Genomic DNA, 18665 nt, shown 5'->3' with positions numbered 1-18665 from the left:
GCAAAAGTAGCAAAATTTAATAAATTTTTCAAAATTAAAATGACGTATATTCAGTATTTTTAATTATCATAATTTTTTTTAATAAATCAAAATAAAAAAATAAACAATAATATTTATTAAGTTTCGCCAGTAAAAGGTATTTGTTTTGTCTTGGAGATGTGATATTTCAAAAAAAATATTTTATTGTAATTGTAAAAACACACAAAAATAGAACACGAATTGTTATTTTTCTCTATTTTAGGTGAAATAAATGAAATCAAATTCAAAGAACTCTGTCGAGTATTAATTAAAAAGATTATGTATTGAAAAAATCAGCCCTATTCTGCATTTCGACTTGGATTGGAATTTTTTCGATTTGGCGATTTTGGTATTCTGTGTTCCAATCTCTTTCGATCCAACTTCGAATCGTTCGATTTTTTGTATTCTGCATTTCGATCGTAGTTACGGGTTTCTAAGTTGCAAATTAGTTGGCGGAAAAATATTTTCTTTTTATTTTTTTATTAATTTATAACAAAATTTTAACAAAAATGTAAGTAAAACTTGTTAAGAAACGTAGAAGGCTTGATGATGATTGTTTTTTATATGTTTCCAGGTCAAAAACAACATCTCGATGTCGAAGTCCTTGGAAAATACGCCTTGGCAGATACGTCCTTGGCAAATACGCCCCGCAAAAGTATCTAACATATACCTGAAAGCATCCTTGTTAAGTCGAAAGTTTTTTTTGAACCTAAATAAGAAAATAAGTCATTAAACTTTACCACTTTTAAGTTCAATTTCTTGCATTTCGCCACTCATCTCAAATGGATTACACAAATCTCGCAATATTTGCCTTTCCATTCTCGCCTGGCAATTTTCGTATGCGTTGCTTTCCAACTCAATAAATAATGCCGCGGCTATTGATTCCGTTATAATAGACAACTATAATTTGTGTCTGTTCGTTGGGTCCAGTTATATGCTAAAGCAAGCTGCCGGCGTAGAGGAAGGTGAAGCGAAAACGTAAACAATCCTTGCGGAAAGAATAAATAAACCTTTATAAAGTATTTTAGGCCAGTGCAATGAAATTAGCATCCTTAAAATTGAGAAAATATCAACTATATTCGTGCAGGAATCCGTTTTAACAAAACTTGGTGGCCACGGCAGGGAATTGGCCAAAAGAACGACAAAAACACACTTACAATTATGAAAGCACTTCACTCAAAAAAATATAACACTGCGGCAATATATTCTATTGCTTTTTTTTGTAAAAATGGCGTGGATAATAAAATGTAAACGTGTTCAGTGTTTTTTACAAATTTTCTTTAATTTATTTTGTTCCAATGTTCACACATTCCGTACTAACAGCTGATTTCGAAAAACCATTTGCTCTTCCTCTTCTCTTTACGATTCCGTCGTAATGCAGAATACCAAACTTCGATTAAAGCGGAGCGTAGAACGGGAACGTAATCGAAATACAGAATAGGGGTGAATGTCTAATCGAAATATATTTTAAAGCATTGAACGGGGATAAACCATACAAGTTATGTCAGTGAAAGCACGCCCGAAAGCACTTCATTAATCGATTTTGAAAGCTTTTATGAAGTCAAGAATATTAATGTTATGATTTTGCAGAAACGATAAATAAAAACATGCTCCTAAGAAAAATTTTTAATTCTTCGGCTACAAAATCGTCAAAATCTCATCGAAAGCAGCTGCTTGGTGGAAGCTGTGAAAGCTGCAAGCGACATAGCAGCATTAGGAAAAAAAAAGAACCGCTGCGCACTCGAACTGCTTGAAGGAAGCTTTCAAGCTTGCATTTTTTTCTCTCTGTATTTTTTATTTTGTAAATAAACGCAACTAACTCTTTCCGTCAAATTTAATCTGTACAGTTATTGTTATTTCCTTTTCACATCTAATATTCTTCTTAAAAAAATGTTGCATTAAAACTCATAAATAACCTTTAGAATGCGCGCCCCACCATCTCGATGCCAAAATCTAAAATATATGATTCGGATGGGGATAAGCAACAAAAACAACAAAATCAGCAGAAGAATAGCGCCAACGACAAGAAGAACGATCAGCGCACCAAAAATGAAAAAGAAACAAACAAAAGGTAAGTTTAGTAAATCACTTCTTCGAAGATTTTCAAATGCTTTGTACAATAGCTCGAAAAATTTAACGCGTGCATTGAAGATTATTTTAAGCGTTGGCGCTTTAAAGCTCTACTCTACTTTATGAGCTTTCACAAAGCTTTCATCTTCGATTTCATCATGTTTAACAAAATAGTTTTACTTCTTTCTCACAGCTCTCAGCAAGGCAATCAAAATTCCGGCTGGTTTGGTGGCATTTTTAATAAGCTATCACTGAAGCCGAAAAATCAAATGATATTGCCTGATGACAAAAATCCAAGCATCGTCTGGGATCCTGATAAGAAACGCTGGGTGAATACTGATGGCGATGAGGCAACCGAAGAAAGTTTAAAGCCGCCACCAAAAATGAGTGATATAATGGGACAAATGCCACCCACAGCGCTGCCTTCGCAGTCATACCCACAACAGCAGCAGCAGCAACTGCAACAAATGCCTCAACAACAACAACTGCAGCCACAACCGCAACCACAATTAACACAAGCACCTCAACCTTCGCCTCTACTCGATACACATCAATATGCTGGTGCTGTTCCATCACAAGCTGTAGCACCAGCACCAGCACCCATCTCTGGTTATAGTGCGCATGCGCTGACTGGTGCTGATGCTGCTGGCACAACTAAAACGCCTAGTTTGCAGTCGAATATGTTTAAAATGCAACGTAATCGAAGTAAGCTTGAAAACGCGGCAAGTCATGAAATTTTGTATGTGACCTTTTGTTTTTTTTCCTTTCAGCTTTGAAGAACTCCTACGTTGATGTGTTCAATCCCTCAGGTGCACCTATGAAAACTACAGAAAATGTACTGGCACCGGCTTTACCACCGGCTGCTTTGCCTCAAAGTGGTTTTTTTATACCGGGATCGGCGCCCGTAGCTGCGACAGGTGACAATAATGATGATGGCGCCTATCAGCAGCAGCAGCAACAACAACAACAACCAATGCTACAACAAGATGTAAGTTAGAGTTTGTAATGAAAACCAACTATGGAATATATGTTCCAAGGTAGTTTTGGTCCTGAAAAGTGCAATTTATTCAAAATTAATTGAGATTTGTTTGCTTTCGTATGCTATAATCCCATTTAACTTCTACGACTAACGCATAACGTAGTTTTCTTTTTTATCCTATGTTACGCTTCGGCCCCAGATCGAAAGAAAACGTAATTTTTATCAAATTAAATAAAGCATCATAATTTAAAAAAATATTTCATTAAAATAATAAATTTTTTTAATAAAATTGATTAGAAAATAAATATGTATAAGACAACTAAGTAAACAAAAAAATATAATTAGAACAAAAAACAAAAAAAAAACCATAAAAAAACGTTAAAAACACAGAAGTAGAAAAACTAAAAATAAAAATTAACGGAAAGGTTAAAAAAATATAAGAAATAAAAAAAATATATATAAATAAAAGAAAAAAATAAAAATTGGGTGTATGCGAAAGTTTTAAAAAAATATATTAAAAAGTCGTATTATTAGATAATAGAAAATGTATGGCATGAAAAGTCAAAACCAGATTATTAAAAATCGGATTAAAAACGTCAAAATTGGGGTTAAAAACAAACAATTAATATAAGTCTCATATGTTGAATATAAAAAAACGCTACTCAAATTCTGACACTAAAAAAAGAAGTCGAATATTTTTTGCTTATATTTTTTTCTATTATTTTTTGCTGTTTATTTACTTCGGATAAACGAACTAACTTTTTCGGAGTAACCCTTCAAAAAAAACAAAAAAATATCGTACAATAAAGAGAACATCGTATGATCGTATAATAAAAAATATATATAAAAAAAATATATCCAAAAAAAAAAAAAATGCAATAACAAAATAAACAAAAAATATGATAGAAAAACAAAAATATAATAAAAAACAAAAATATAATAAGAAAATAAAAAAAAATACAATAAAAAATTATAAAAACAAAAAAATTTTTAAATAAAAAAATAATAAAAACAATGTTTGTACGTTAAGTTGTGCGTTCTTTTTTACTTAATTTTTATGAATTTATGAGCTTAATACCACAAAAAAATAAAATAAAATAACAAGTAAAAAAAAAATTAATCTAAATAAAAATAAAATTAAAAAGTGTAAATAAAAAAATTATAAAAAATATAAAAAAAAAATTAAATAAATAAAAAAATCAATGAATGAAAAAGTATATAAAAAAAGAAAAGAAAAATATGAACATGAAATATAAAAGATTAGACGAAAAAGGAAAATTAAAATAAGAAAAATATTATAATTATACATTCTTTATTATTTTTGTAACCAATAAACCATATAAAAAAATTTACGAAATCTCCTTCCCTCTGCTCTCTATTTCAGGTGCCACAATTCTACAATCCAAATCAATTCGGCGGTGGTGCTTATTAGATAAGTTGAGGTAGACATCCACACATACATGCACAACTTACAGATACCATATACCACAACATATAAAATTCAACCGAAAACGGAAAAGCTTGAAAAAAAATTTACAGAGTAAAATTGATAATTTAGAGAAATAGGGAAAAAAAAAATTATTTAAGCAATTAAATTGTGTTTTGATAAAGCTATATATAGCACTACTCTAAGCGAAAGGCAAAATTTGATTGAGAAAAAAATTAAAAAAAGTGAATGTTGCTAAGTAGAAAAAACCTAAAAAAAATATAAAAAAATGGGAAACTGGTTAATTGTCTTAAAATATTTATGTATGTACGTATGTAGTTCTAAGAGTTAAAACAAAAGCAAAAATTGTTGTTACTAATACAGTGTGTGTGCGATGAAAACTATGCAACGCAATTACGACATTAAATATACGTATATAAAAATTAAATAAATAACTATTTTGCTTATAATAATTTGTAATTTTAATAAAGAAAAATAGCAAAAATAAATAAACCAATGCAAATGCAAACACACTCACGCTCATACGTATACAATTTATATATGTTTATTGCTGCTATATGTTTATATGTTTAAATTATTTTTATTTTTATATATTATTAAATAAACGATTCTTAAAAATATTATCACTATATTATTAAAAATACCTACATACAGACGTATATATATATATGCATATAATTATTATATAAAATATTGTAATTGTAATTGTTTGTGAACAGCATTTTGCTTAAAGAAATTGTTAAATAGTTTTAGTTCTTAAAGACAAAACAAATACAAATGCGAAACGATGATAACTAAATTTAATTTATATAAACTTTGCTGCAACAAAAAAAAAAAATAATTAGTTTAATAAATAAATAATCACATAAAAACAGTGGCAAACAGATTTTTCACTTTTCTTTTCGTTTTCATTTCTTTTCATTTTTATTTTTACTGAGTTATATGTATGAAAAAAATTTATTCGAATAACGAATAAAAGATAAATAACTTTTTAGTCGGCTATTTTCGAATTTGCGATAATTTTGTTTGTTTAAAGAAATTTTGTTGTAAGTCACGAATAAATTATTTTGTTCTTTATTCGAATAATTGTGCAATTCACTAGGGTGTCGTATTCATCTAAAATTTTAAGATTTGAGATGTTTCCATGGTTTCCAATATTAAATTTGAATAAGACATAGCACATAGGAGACCTTATGAGTTGCCTAAATAAATTAAAACGAAAAGGAACACTTGTTTTCTTTCAGTTAGTATACAAAATAATTTTGTTTTGCTTCATATTTGAAAACAAATTTTTTTTTGATTTTTTGATTATTCAAAAATAAATTATCCTTAAAAAAATTTATTCAGGGATAATTTATTCATAAACGAACTAACTCTGCAAATTTTCTTAAGATACATAACATTTTGATTAAATGCCGATAGTGTTTCAAAACACTCCGAAAAAATCGATCAGCCCAATTCTAAATATTCCCTCGGAATTTTGTTCTCGCGGATTTTTTAATCCCGCAGAAAAATTCCTCCAATTCCTTTCTCCTAGGGAGAACAATAATTGGGGAATAGGAATTTCGAATTTTCGAAGTCAGCTGTTTTGTCAATTGAAATTTCGTTGCGCATTTCTTATTTTGTTTAAAAAATTTAAGTTTAATTATTGTTGCAAATTTGTTTGAAATAAATAAATAAAATATAAATAATGCACAGTATTGCATTTCATGTGGTATTCACTGAAATGAGTAATGAAATGGTGCCACAGCAACATCAACAGAGGAGCATAAGAAGAAGAAGACGGCGGGATAACACAAATCCGCCGGAGTTGCCTGCTTCCATTCAGCAAAGCAATTTTCTGGCGGTAAAGTCGACTTGAATTCGCCTTTCGTCATATGCCAATATCTATTTAAGCCTTCTTAAAAAATCCTTGCGCAATTTCTGGATGGCTGCATCAAATATACCGAGAGCTCTTCCGTTGCTATACTTTTCGACTTAAAATAAAGAATATTGTGGTAGAATGTACACATTTTAGCACAAATTTGTACAAATAAGTGTTCTTTCTTAAAAGAACAAATTTCCTTTAACTATTTTGATGCATTCCCTTTAATTTAGCAAGTGAAAAAACTCCTAAGAAATGGCAGAGAAATCTCCCTCTCACTCACATTCAGAACACCTACTTTTCTCCTATAACCGGTTTCCGCTTTTTCAAACATTGTTCAGAATAGGAGGAAAGGTAGAAGTGAAAAAACTCACAAGGAATTTTTATTTAGAATACGAGGAATGGGAGAAGGAAAAAAACCCTCACGGAATTTTTGTATAGAATTTGGCTGGATAACTTTTCAGTAATAAATCGATAAATTTCTGATAACAAATAACCATAGCGTATATGTATCAATAACTTTTCGATAAAAAATATATAACTTCTTTTTAAAGATTGATAACTTTTCTTATGTATAGCAAATTTATAAAACTTCGATTACAAATCTATACCTCGTTGATAACAAACCTATAACTAAACGATAACTCATAGTTAACAAACTGTTCAGTAAGAAATTTATACTACCAGGCAAAGTTCTTCTGCGCGGCTGGTTGCTGTGACTGTAGTTGCTGATATCAACGCTAAACAAGAAATACGACGGATGGGCCATAACAAGAAAATAACGGCCTTTGCTACGCCAGTTATAGTGCAGGGTGGGTAAGACAGATCACCCCGTCGGAGCTGGTCGACTTCAACTAGCGCAAAATTAACTAAACGGTAGCATCAGCTTTAGGAATAAAATAACCATGAAGCTAACCGGATTTCTCGTGATTAAAAACGTAAAAATTTACGTGTTCCGCCGAAGGAATAGTTCGAGCGTCCTGGACGTGTGCTCTAAATGTTTTGTTTGTTATAGTTCATGGGTGGTTTGGAAAAAAATGTTGGGAAAGTGGGCGCTGCCACGGACGTGGAGTGAGAGTGGGAGTGAGAATTGTATTGAGAGTGGGAGTCGAAGTGAGAGTTGGAGTAAGAGCGAGAGTGAGTGAGACCGCGTGTGGGAGTGAAACATTTAAAATCGCTTTATAACAACAATTATTTGAAGAAGGTATCCAAAATTTATTACAGAGATTCCATATATGAGTGGGGGTGCAGTGGAAGTGGGAGTGAGAGTTGAATTGGGAGTGGGAGTCGGAATGGAAAGTGGAGTGAGAGTTGGAGCAGGAGTTAATGTCTAAGTGGCAGTGGAAATGTGATGGAGATAAATGGAAGACGATGGACCATAACAAGAAAAAAAAAATGCAGGGTAAAGTAATCGAGAATGGTATAGAGAAATGAGGGGAAGCGCGGCTCACTTTTTAAATGAATTTTTGGGACCAGATATACGAAGTACTTACCTGATCACTTTATTCTTAAAAAGAAATTAAATTTTTTTCAATATATAATTTTTTATTAATTTTTTGGAGTTGTTTTGGTTTATATCCCTGCTACTTATAGATTATATAAAAATTAAAATAATTATGTAAATAGTACATACATATATAATAATAATTGCGAGTAGAATACGCGTTCCTTGTTCGATCATTTATATTACTACACACAATATAAATATTTATTACAACTACGATACATAGTAAATATGTATGATTAACTCTAGTACCTTTAGACAATTATTTGTATGGTTTTGTATAATATTTTGGTATATTTTTTTCGTTTTTTTTAAATAAACAAATGTTTGCTTGGTATATTTTTTAATGGAAAAATAAGTTTGAATTTATGCTACTTTTTTTATAAACAGTGTGTAGAGTATTTTTTGTTGTTAATTTTTACTGATTTATAAAACTTACGAGAAACAAGAATTTGTAAGTAAATCACCCCTATTCTGCATTTCGATTACGTTCCCGTTCTACGCTCCGCTTTAATCGAAGTTTGGTATTCTGCATTACGACGGAATCGTAAAGAGAAGAGGAAGATCAAATGATTTTTCGAAATAAGCTGTTGGTAAGGAATGTGTGAACAATGGAACAAAATAAATTAAAGAAAATTTGTAAAAAACACTGAAAAACGTTTATATTTTATTATGCACACCATTTTGCACAAAAAAAAGCAATAGAATATATTGCCGCAGTGTTATATTTTTTTGAGTGAAGTGCTTTCATAATTGTAAGTGTGTTTTTGTCGTTTTTGGCCAATTCCCTGCAGTGGCCACCAAGTTTTGTTAAAACGGATTCCTGCACGAATATAGTTGACATTTTTGTATTTTAAGGATGCTAATTTCATTGCACTTGCCTAAAATACTTTATAAAGGTTTATTTGTTCTTTCCGCAAGGATTGTTTACGTTTCCGCTTCACCTTCCTCTACGCCAGCAGCTTGTTTTGGCATATAATTGGACCCAACGAACAGACACAAATTATAATGGAATCAATAGCCGCGGCATTATTTATGGAGTTGGAAAGCAACGCATACGAAAATTGCCAGGCGAGAATGGAAAGGCAAATATTGCGAGATTTGTGTAATCCATTTGAGATGAGTGGCGAAATGCAAGAAATTGAACTTAAAAGTGGTAAAGTTTAATGACTTATTTTCTTATTTAGGTTCAAAAAAACTTTCTACTTAACAAGGATGCTTTCAAGTATGTGCTAGATACTTTTGCGGGGCAAATACGTCCAAGGACTTCGACATCGACATGTTATTTTTGACCTGGAAACATATAAAAAACAATCATCATCAAGCCTTGTACGTTTCTTAACAAGTTTTACTTACATTTTTGTTAAAATTCTGTTATAAATTAATAAAAAAAATTAAAAAAAATATTTTTCCGCTAACTAATTTGCAACTTAGAAAAACGGAACTACGATCGAAATGCAGAATACAAAAAATCGAACGATTTGAAGTTGGATCGAAAGAGATTGGAACACAGAATACCAAATTTGCCAAAACGAAAAAATTCCAATCCAAGTCGAAATGCAGAATAGGGCTGAATATATTTTTTTTTGATTTGCATATATTAGTAATTTTGGTTGTTTTTAAAATACATACACTCACACAAAAAAAAAATATATATTGGCACAAGGACTCTGCTTTTTTTTTTACTAGTTTTGCCAAAGAAAATAAATTTCTCTTCTTTTTTACATTAAACCATGTATAAATATTTAATAACGTCAATATAAACTAAAGTTTAAGATCTTAAAGTTTTAAAATTGTCACCAAGAATTTTTAGAATTTTTCTAAGTATGCAGTTTTGTGGCTCATTGAATTTCAGTATATAATCAATTCTGTTGAACGCGCCTGAAAATATTCCACACAATTTGTATACAAAACGCATAGTATATGTACATATGTATGTTCCTAATTGTGTATAAAAACAAAAGCAACAAAAGGCAATACTAAGAGACCAATTACAAAGCGTGCAGCGCGGCATTTATAAGATAGTGTTAATCCAAATCCTCTAAAAAATTTCATAATTTTTGGCAATTTTTCAGATGAGTTGAGCATTTCATCCACACATAAAAGAATTTTTTTTAAGAGATATTGAGCTCTAGGCCACAGATTCGTGTTTAATTAAACAAAAACAAAATAAATGTTTGCGCTACACAATTCCTGTCTTCAGGGACGTCGACAATTTGTATTCGCGCGTCCCTGAAGATGACTTCTAACTGACGTCGAAATATTGGAAAAATAAACAGACAGGAAATGTGTAACGCAAAAAAGTATTTTGTTTTTGTTTAATTAAACATAAAGCTGTGGCCTGGAGCTCGACAATTCTCTTAAATTATAACATTCACACGGCCGAAAATACTACAGGAATAGCTTTTTATAAGAAAGAAAACGCTCAATTCAGCTGATAGAAAAAAATTGCAGAAAATAATGAAAATTTTTTACAGGATTTGGATTAACACTTTATCATATAAATGCCCCGCTGCACACTTTGAATGCTGCACGTACATATACATGTACATTATATGTTGTTAGTCCAAATTGTGTGGAATATTTTTTGGCGCTCTCAGCTGAACTGATTTTATTGAAGAATCGTGTTTTGATTTGTGTACGGTTCTGAACTTTAGCTAATATTGGTTTGATTACATATTTTTACTTGTCTTGATAAAAAATAGTGAAAATTAAGTTTCTTACGCAAAACTAGATAAAAACAGCAAAAAGTCCTTCTGTACACTACTTTTTTCGCGAGTGTACGTCAAAAAACTTAAAGTATAGTAAAATAATTAAAAATAATAAATATTTAATATTTTAAATAACAGTAGTCTTCAAATATTTTATTTCAACAATAATCGTAAAAAGTTTGTAAACATAAAAAATATAAAAAAGGTTTATAAAATAATTTTAAATTAACTAAAATTACTTAATTACAATTTCTATTTGGAATTGTTTTTGTTTTATCGGCCTATTGATTAAAGATTCAAGGTTCGATTCGAGCTTAAAAAAACAAAAGAAAAAAATCATTGTTCTTGCCTGGAACTCGAATCGAACCTTGAATTTCTATTTGTTTGCCTCTATAAATATGTACAGTACATACAACAAGTCCATAACCTACTAATACACAAAGTATGAGTTGGTATGCAAGCAAATAAGTTTTCCCTTATACCCATGCCCCTTCACAATCGAAAAAAATGCCCCAAAAACCCTTACACACATAAATTACTAAAACTTCTTCGCAAAGTTTTTTTAGTTCTAACAATTTTTTTTGTTGCAAATTTGTATTTATAATAATACAGTGCGAAAATTTACATTTAGAATTTACTCATTTATATATAAAGAATTTAATAAATATGCATATTTAATATTTTAATTTTTCTTTTCAGTACTAAGCAAATAAGTTTGTGACTTTCAGCATAATAATGAGTGCAACTTAGCTTTGAAAAAATATCAACTTTTCTTAGTTTACATAATTATTTTGATTTATTTACCTCGCTTTCGCTTTTTAACGGTATTTTGGTGCTGCCACAGTAACTAAAAGCTCGAAAAGCTTTGCTGGCATACAACTTTTAACTACTCTCTTAATATTTAAGTAAAAGTTACATCAATTTGAAACCGCGAGAGCGTTTTGTGCTCAAATTTTGGAAGTTCAGTGCTTTTGGAAATTTTTTGAAATCAATTACGTTTGTTGCGTGTGAAGTTGGATTGTAATACTCTTATTTCTTGTAGCGACTTTTATGTTAAAGGTTTCAAAAATTCTCGTCGAATGCGGAAAATTTCATCTTTCATTGTTGGTAAGACAAAAAACTGTTCGACGGGCTTTAGGACGCTTGTTGAAAAATTGTTTAAGATAAATAAAAAATGATAAAAAAAATTGCATAACGTGTTTTCTTGTATTATGGATATACGTAAGTTTTCCGACAAACAATATTTACACAACGTTTTACGTTCAATTATAATTATGAAATATTTTCACCGAAGATTGAAAGTAAATTTCGTTGAAAAAACAACCTGAAAATACTACCTGATAGATCATCAAACAACAACAGAAGTCTGCAACAAGTTGTGGAGGTTCGCTACTTAAAAGCCGTAACGAGTAAGGTGCTACGTAAGTCAATGATGGAACTTTATATCCAATTGTATCTTAATCTACAAATAGGTAGCTATATAAGGCAGCAAAAAAGTTTAGAAAATCTGGCTTGGTTCAAGAGATACAAGGCAATTCGCATTTTCGTCTTAAAGGGTTAACGATGGAACTTGGTATCCAATTATGGATTAATCTAGAGGTACGTACCTATATATTGCAAAAACAAAAACTGTGGCTTAATTCAAGGGATATACACAAATTTACATTAGTTATGTAGGCCATTTGGAACATATAACATCGGCCTAAAAGTATGCAATGAGCGTTGGAGTTAGAGGAAACAACAAAATTTGACACACACACAGACCCACACGTATTGGTGAAAATTGTCAGCTTTTGTAGTTCTGCGAGCCTGGTAATTCATCAATGTAGAAAAACGAAAAATACGAATGGAAAAAATTAGCCGCTAGGGATGTTTCTGTTCTGTGTGGAGTAATTTTGGCAAATACAGAAGTCATTTCTGATACCGCTGTGGAATAGTTGGTAAAGATGCTTAGCAGAGATTCCGAGTTCAGTAGGGAGGGTCGCTCCATAAAGGATTTAAAAAAAGCACAAAGTTGTGGAAAAGAAGACATTTTGATGGTACTTGCCTCGCTGAAGTGCAATATAATCATCGGGACCAGGGTATAAAAAAGGCTTTAGGTACGAAAGTCGTCATATACAAAAGCATTTGCATCGAGCCACCTACAGTATTTAACAATCTCTGGTAGTTGCAATTCTTAAGCCTCCTTTAAGCCTTTACACCGTCATAAGATGACAATGAAACGCCTTGCCTGTTTCTTCGCATTGAAGTGGCTAAAGCGTTTATGTTAAGTAGTAGATAGGTTTCGGGATCGGTGAATACAATTTCCAATTTTATTAAACGAGCTGCTGGGCTCAAAATTGACCAGACCTTGTAGTTGTACCGATGTGTAGAAGCTGCATACATCAGTGAGAATTTAAAGCGGGTCACTCTGAAATACGCACACATACTGCGGCTCCGTATTCTTACTACTTGGCACATTGCCAGGAAGGTCGGAAGAGTAAAAATTTCTTGCGGTTACACAACACGCCACGCGGTACTTACCGTCAGTAAATAACTCTAATCTCTACCTGTCTCAGACCGCCCAAACTAAAGTCCATTATGTGAAGATTGAAGACTCGGAGAAGATTTAAACCGATCCACACCTGTACATTTCACGCTTGAGTTTTTATGCCGAATCCGAACGGCATATTTCGAAGCTTTTCTTTGCCGAAATGTGGTCAAAGTGCTTGCAGAACGAAGTTTTCAGACTGGTTACACCGCCTGTACACTGATCTTCATGGGATCAAGAACGATGCTCGCTCCACGACTTCTACTTACCCGACTTTTGAAGGCAAGAAGACTTGTAGGGTTCCACGTCGTTAAATCAGATCTTTTGCTCGATAATCTGGTTAACCGCTGGTGACACCACAATTATTTGGAAAGGTATTGTGGAATTGATAAAGAGAGTTTGCATCTTCTGCATTAAAACAAAAAATGGATGGGAAATTTAAAAAGGAATGTCATAAACCAGTTTTGAGCCTCTGCTATTTTCAAATCGTTTATTGTGCAAAGCCCACCTAAAAACTGAACCTAGAATCTTCACTAAGCAACTTTACGAACTATAAATAAAATGGTCCCTAAAACTCACAGATCAAAAAATGCCATCGTCGCCGCGAAGAAATTTTTTGCATTCGCGTTTTTCGAACTGCTGAATTTTACCAGGCACGCAGAACTATAAAAGCACACAATTTTCACTAATACGTGTGTCAAATTTTGTTGCTTCCTCAAAACAAACGTTGCATACTTTTAGGCCGATGTTATATGTTCCAAATTACCCACATAACTACTGTATATTTGTGTATATCTCTTGAACCAAGCCAAATGACAAAGCTTTTGTTTTTGAAAAATATAAAATTTTGTCGTACATTAATCGACAAGTTAATATATAATTCCATCTTTAACCCTTCAGGCGAAAATCGAAATTTATCGGTACACAATTGATTCAACACCTATATTTCTTAAACCAAGCAAGATTTTCTAAACTATTTTTGTATACTATAGCCACCAGCAAATAGATTAAGACACAATTTGTCTCAGCATTCTCTTTGACTTGGTTCAAGAGATATGCACAAAAGGAACAGTAATAATCGAAAAACCGATTAATGCACTTAGCGCCTTAACCGTTAGCGATAGAACCCTAAGTCAAATTGTGTCTCAATCTACGGGTTGGTTGCTACATAATGCAATAAGAAGTTTTGAAATTTTGCTTGGTTAAGGAGATATACACAGTAATCGGTTGGTAGTTTTCGGCAAACAGTTATCTCACATAGCGCTGGTACCGTTAATGATGGAACCTTGAATAAACTTGTGTCTTCATCTGCAAGAAGGTAGCTATACATTGTAAATTCAGAAAATCTTTCTTGGTTCAAGAGATATTGAATAATTTAGGTGCTGGGTCATTTGTATACCGACAATTCTCATTTTTGCCTTGAAGGGTAAATGCTGGAACTTTATAGCAAAATGTGGATGAATCTAAAGGAAGGTGGCTGGGTAATGCAAAAAAAAAGAATTTTGAAAATCTTGCTTGGTTCGCGACATATAAGGCAATTTGGGTGCTGGATAATTTGTGTACCGATAATTCTTAGTTTTGCCTTGAAGGGTTAATGATGGAACTTTATATCAAACTGTAGATTAATCTACAAGTAGGTGGCTATATAATGCAATTTCATTCAAGATTCTATCACTAACGGTTCAATTTCTACGTGCGACTGATCGATCAGCGCTGACGACTAAACCGATTATTTTGTATATCTCTTGAACAAAGCAAAATTTTAATATCTTTTGTATTTATAGATTAATCCAAAATTTGATTCCAAGTTCTACCATTAGCGGTTACGGCGAAGATTACATTGCACTTCAGCGAGGCAAGTATCATCAAAATGTCTTCTTTTCCACAACTTTGTGCTTTTTTTAAATCCTTTATGGAGCGACCCTCCCTACTGAACTCGGAATCTCTGCTAAGCATCTTTACCAACAGAAATGACTTCTGTATTTGCCAAAATTACTCCACACAGAACAGAAACATCCCTGGCGGCTAATTTTTTCCATTCGTATTTTTCGTTTTTCTACATTGGTCACATTGATAAACTACGAGGCGCGCAGAACTACAAAAGCAGACAATTTTCACTAATACGCGTGGGTGTGTCAAATTTTGTTGCTTCCTCTAACTCAAAACGAACGTTGCATACTTTTAGGCTGACGTTATATGTTCAAAGTGCAGATGACCCACAAAATACAGTAAATTTGTGTATATCTCTTGAGCCAAGCCAAATGACAAAGATTTTGTTATTCCAATGTATAGGCACTCACTTTTAGATCAATAGGCAATTTGATATACAGTTCCATCATTAACCCTTGAGGCGAAGATGGGAATTTGTCGGTGTACAATTGCCCGCAATTTGTAGCTTCTCCAACTCAAATGTTACGGTGGCGAATCCTGTTTAGTTAGCAGCCGACGTTCTGACGATCCCGTATTCTTCATGGAACTAGAGGGTGGGGGCGCGATGGCCTAGAAGGTTCAATGTGGTCCAGTTAAAGCGTTCCCGAGATGTTAGGGTTTATACCTAAATGTTGCTTATTACCCGAACGTAATGTATCTATATCCGACAAATGACCATCAACATAACTTTCGGGGAGTGTCGTTAACACTACAACAACAACAGCAACGCAATGAATTTAAAGAAAAAGAAAGAGCTTTCTTAAACTTGAAATGTGGGAAGAAAAAGAAAGCTTGCTGAGCAATTCAAAGTCTGGCTCAATAGATTAAAGCTTTTGCTAGAATTTCGACAAACTTGTAACCTTTTTAGTAAAACCAATTCTATTAATCTAAATTTTTTTTAAATCTTTTGCATAGCATAGCCTTTTGAAACGTTGCTTTGTTAAATTCATAATTTTCTAAATAAAGCGTTCTAGCAATGTAAGCTTCTTCAAACCAACATTCAATTAAATTAATAATTGTAGCCATTTCAATTGCTAAGCTTTTCATATATTTATAAAGCTTTCATTTGATTCGAAAATATGAAAAACGATAAATGTGAGAAGTTTATTAACCATGCTTTTTAAAAACAATTTTGTGCTTTTTAAAGCTTTAAAATAGCGTAAGCTTTTCATTTTCCTGAACAGCTTTCTGTACATTTTTGAGTCTTAACTTTATTTGAAAATCCAAAACTTTAACAAGCTTTTTTTGTGTTAATTTCGAAGAGCTTTGACAGCATCAACCTACCGCTATAACTTTATTTGTATATGTACATTCACATTCTATTAAATTTATTGTTTTATTGTATCTTAAATAGGAAACATAGCAGTTCGACTTTCGATTCTTGATTGCATTTTTTCATATCAAACTTAAATTTTATTTCTTATGTCTTACATAGTTTTTATAGCTAAATATAAATACTTTTTGGGTGATTCTTGGTTAAAATAACTTGGCTGTTTAGATGGCATATTCCCCATGTAATACGAAGAGGGGAGGGAAAGCTAGGAAGAGAGGAAAATTAGAAGGACAACTATTGCAGAAAATGGAAAAGGTGGGAGATTTGGGAATAGAGGAGGCCAAATAGAAAAAAAGTTAAGGGGAAGATAATGTGCAGACGATGGAAATGAAATGTAAATTTAAAAATTTATATGAACTGGGTTAGTTTCAAAACTTTTTGGTTTTGGGTGTAATTTTGATTTTTTTTTTCTAACGGGAGTCTGTAAAATTTCGCATTCGGGACGGAAAGCTACATCCTTATTTTCAATTGTGTGAAGTGTACTTCCAGAAACTAGTAGAATTTGATAGTAAGACTTGACTATTTTTTAAAATTCCTCAAACCGGGAAGAGATATAAGGAAGTAGAGCATTATTGTTACCTATCAAAACGTGATTGAAGCCATGCAATGCATGCTAGCACGAAAATAATTTTGAGCAAATTAGATTGGGTGTTTCTCTACCTTAAGAATAATAGCCTAATATGTAACGTGTACGCCTAAAAGTATGTAACACTGCAATCGCGGTAAGTATTCGCATCTTCGTACTATTTCTACACTTGTCCCATCAATATCAATTCACACAACTGCATTTAGACTTGGTACTAATTAATTGAGTTGTTTATGGAGTTAAAAATTCAGCAAATTGAAGCTCCAAGTTTTACTATTTCTACACGTAAGCTTAGCATACTTTTTGGCTCACATAAAAAGCTTATTATCTAAATTATTTAAATCTCTACTTGATACGCTGATGATCCGGCGTACTTTTCAATATATCCGGCTGATGATGATGACCATGTCCATGCGAAGAGCTCATAGTGCCCTGATGACTGCCGCCGAGAGACCCGCCGTGTGTACCACCCCCACCACCACCACCACCACCACCACTGTAATGTGATGAACTTAACGTATGCGAATGCGTTGAATTGAGTGTATGCGTCGCATGGGAGTTGAGTGTGTTATGCGCCGTTGTCGTCGCATTGGTAGACATACCAATTGTGGTGGTACCGCAACCACCCACGCCAGTACCGGTGCCAGTACCAGTGCCAGTGCCGCCTGTAGGACGTGAACGTAGCGACCGATGTGAGCCATTACGTGTAAGCGTATTCATTTGTGGTGTGCCGGGTACGGTATGACCAAGCGCATTCATATAATCTGCGATTAACAATGTAATTTCAAGTATCTTTGGTTTACTCATGGCAAAAAGGAGCTTTTGCTCCTGCGTACCGCAAGTCGCTAACGTATCTTCACTGGAGACGACTAACATAAAATCATCCTGACATCCACCAAATGTCATAACAGAAGTGTAAGGATAACGTGCCATTGGTGTCATCGAACTAAGTTCAAGTACGTTGAGCGCATCTTCGGAGACGGCCAACCAAGCCATTGCTTGATCGGAATGACGTGGTTTGGCTTGGAAGAGACTAGCGCCAAAGTAGGGCCACTTGCGACAGCATGTCAAGTAAATGCGCACACAATCCAGTGTTGAACGTCCCTTCAATAGCATCCACTTTGAGATGAGCAATTCTTGCACCTCTTTCAGCTGTTCGGCATTGAGCGCATCTCGATAACGATATGGATAAAATTTATCAAGCGCTTTCAATCCAACATTGCTACCCGTGCCGCGCGATTTTTCGTGCGAGTAGTCGCCCATATCGATTTGTGACATCAGCGAAGCCAACTCGAGCGCAAGATCGCGCGACAACGGAAAACGTCCTTGCACTATTTGTGCATTCGTTTGATAGCAAAATAGTAAACGTTCTTTGTCTGTTTCGAACTTGACTGTGTGTCGCCAGTAAAGACGATTCTTATAAGTTAGCTGGATGACGCGCGTATTTTCGAACTTGCCGGAACCTTTTTCGCGTAGCGCTGTTTCCCATTTAGATATAACATCGCAAAGTTTAGCAAGCGGATCAAGATAGTGTTCAAGATCTTTTTCGATTGGATCGTCGCTGAAGAGGCAGAAACCGTTTGTGGCATCGCGTGTGCCAATCTCTTGAGCGAGTGTTGTCTGGAATTCTTCGATCGTCGTTGAGCCGTCAAAGGACACGACCTGAAAAGAAAATGAAAGAGAAAGCATTTAGT

At 33.2% G+C, this 18665-nt stretch overlaps 2 protein-coding genes across 24 annotated transcripts in view; one reads left to right on the top strand and one right to left on the bottom strand.

The window, feature by feature from the left end:
* The window catches only part of LOC137249034 (uncharacterized), a 139067-nt gene extending 132848 nt beyond the window's left edge, over positions 1 to 6219 (top strand). For 7 of the 8 annotated variants that reach the window (XM_067780121.1, XM_067780123.1, XM_067780117.1 and 4 more), the window contains 4 exons: positions 1941 to 2089; positions 2282 to 2793; positions 2859 to 3076; positions 4452 to 6219. In XM_067780121.1, coding sequence (XP_067636222.1) covers positions 1941 to 2089; positions 2282 to 2793; positions 2859 to 3076; positions 4452 to 4499 — 927 coding nt within the window. In that variant the 3' untranslated portion in view covers positions 4500 to 6219. Of the gene's footprint in view, positions 1 to 241; positions 1868 to 1940; positions 2090 to 2281; positions 2794 to 2858; positions 3077 to 4451 lie in introns of those variants that run through there. The other variant, XM_067780125.1, reaches the window with a different exon arrangement.
* A 1679-nt stretch (positions 6220 to 7898) lies between these two features.
* Positions 7899 to 18665, bottom strand: part of LOC137249035 (uncharacterized protein CG43867) — a 404529-nt gene continuing 393762 nt past the window's right edge. For 15 of the 16 annotated variants that reach the window (XM_067780130.1, XM_067780129.1, XM_067780127.1 and 12 more), the window contains one exon: positions 7900 to 18633. In XM_067780130.1, the coding sequence (XP_067636231.1) occupies positions 17317 to 18633 (1317 nt within the window). In that variant the 3' untranslated portion in view covers positions 7900 to 17316. Of the gene's footprint in view, positions 18634 to 18665 lie in introns of all 16 variants that reach the window. The other variant, XM_067780140.1, reaches the window with a different exon arrangement.

Source organism: Eurosta solidaginis, chromosome 4 (assembly GCF_040869045.1).
Source record: "Eurosta solidaginis isolate ZX-2024a chromosome 4, ASM4086904v1, whole genome shotgun sequence".
NCBI lineage: Eukaryota > Metazoa > Arthropoda > Insecta > Diptera > Tephritidae > Eurosta > Eurosta solidaginis.
Note: the sequence above shows the minus strand (reverse complement) of the source record. Positions and strands in the feature narration are given on the sequence as shown.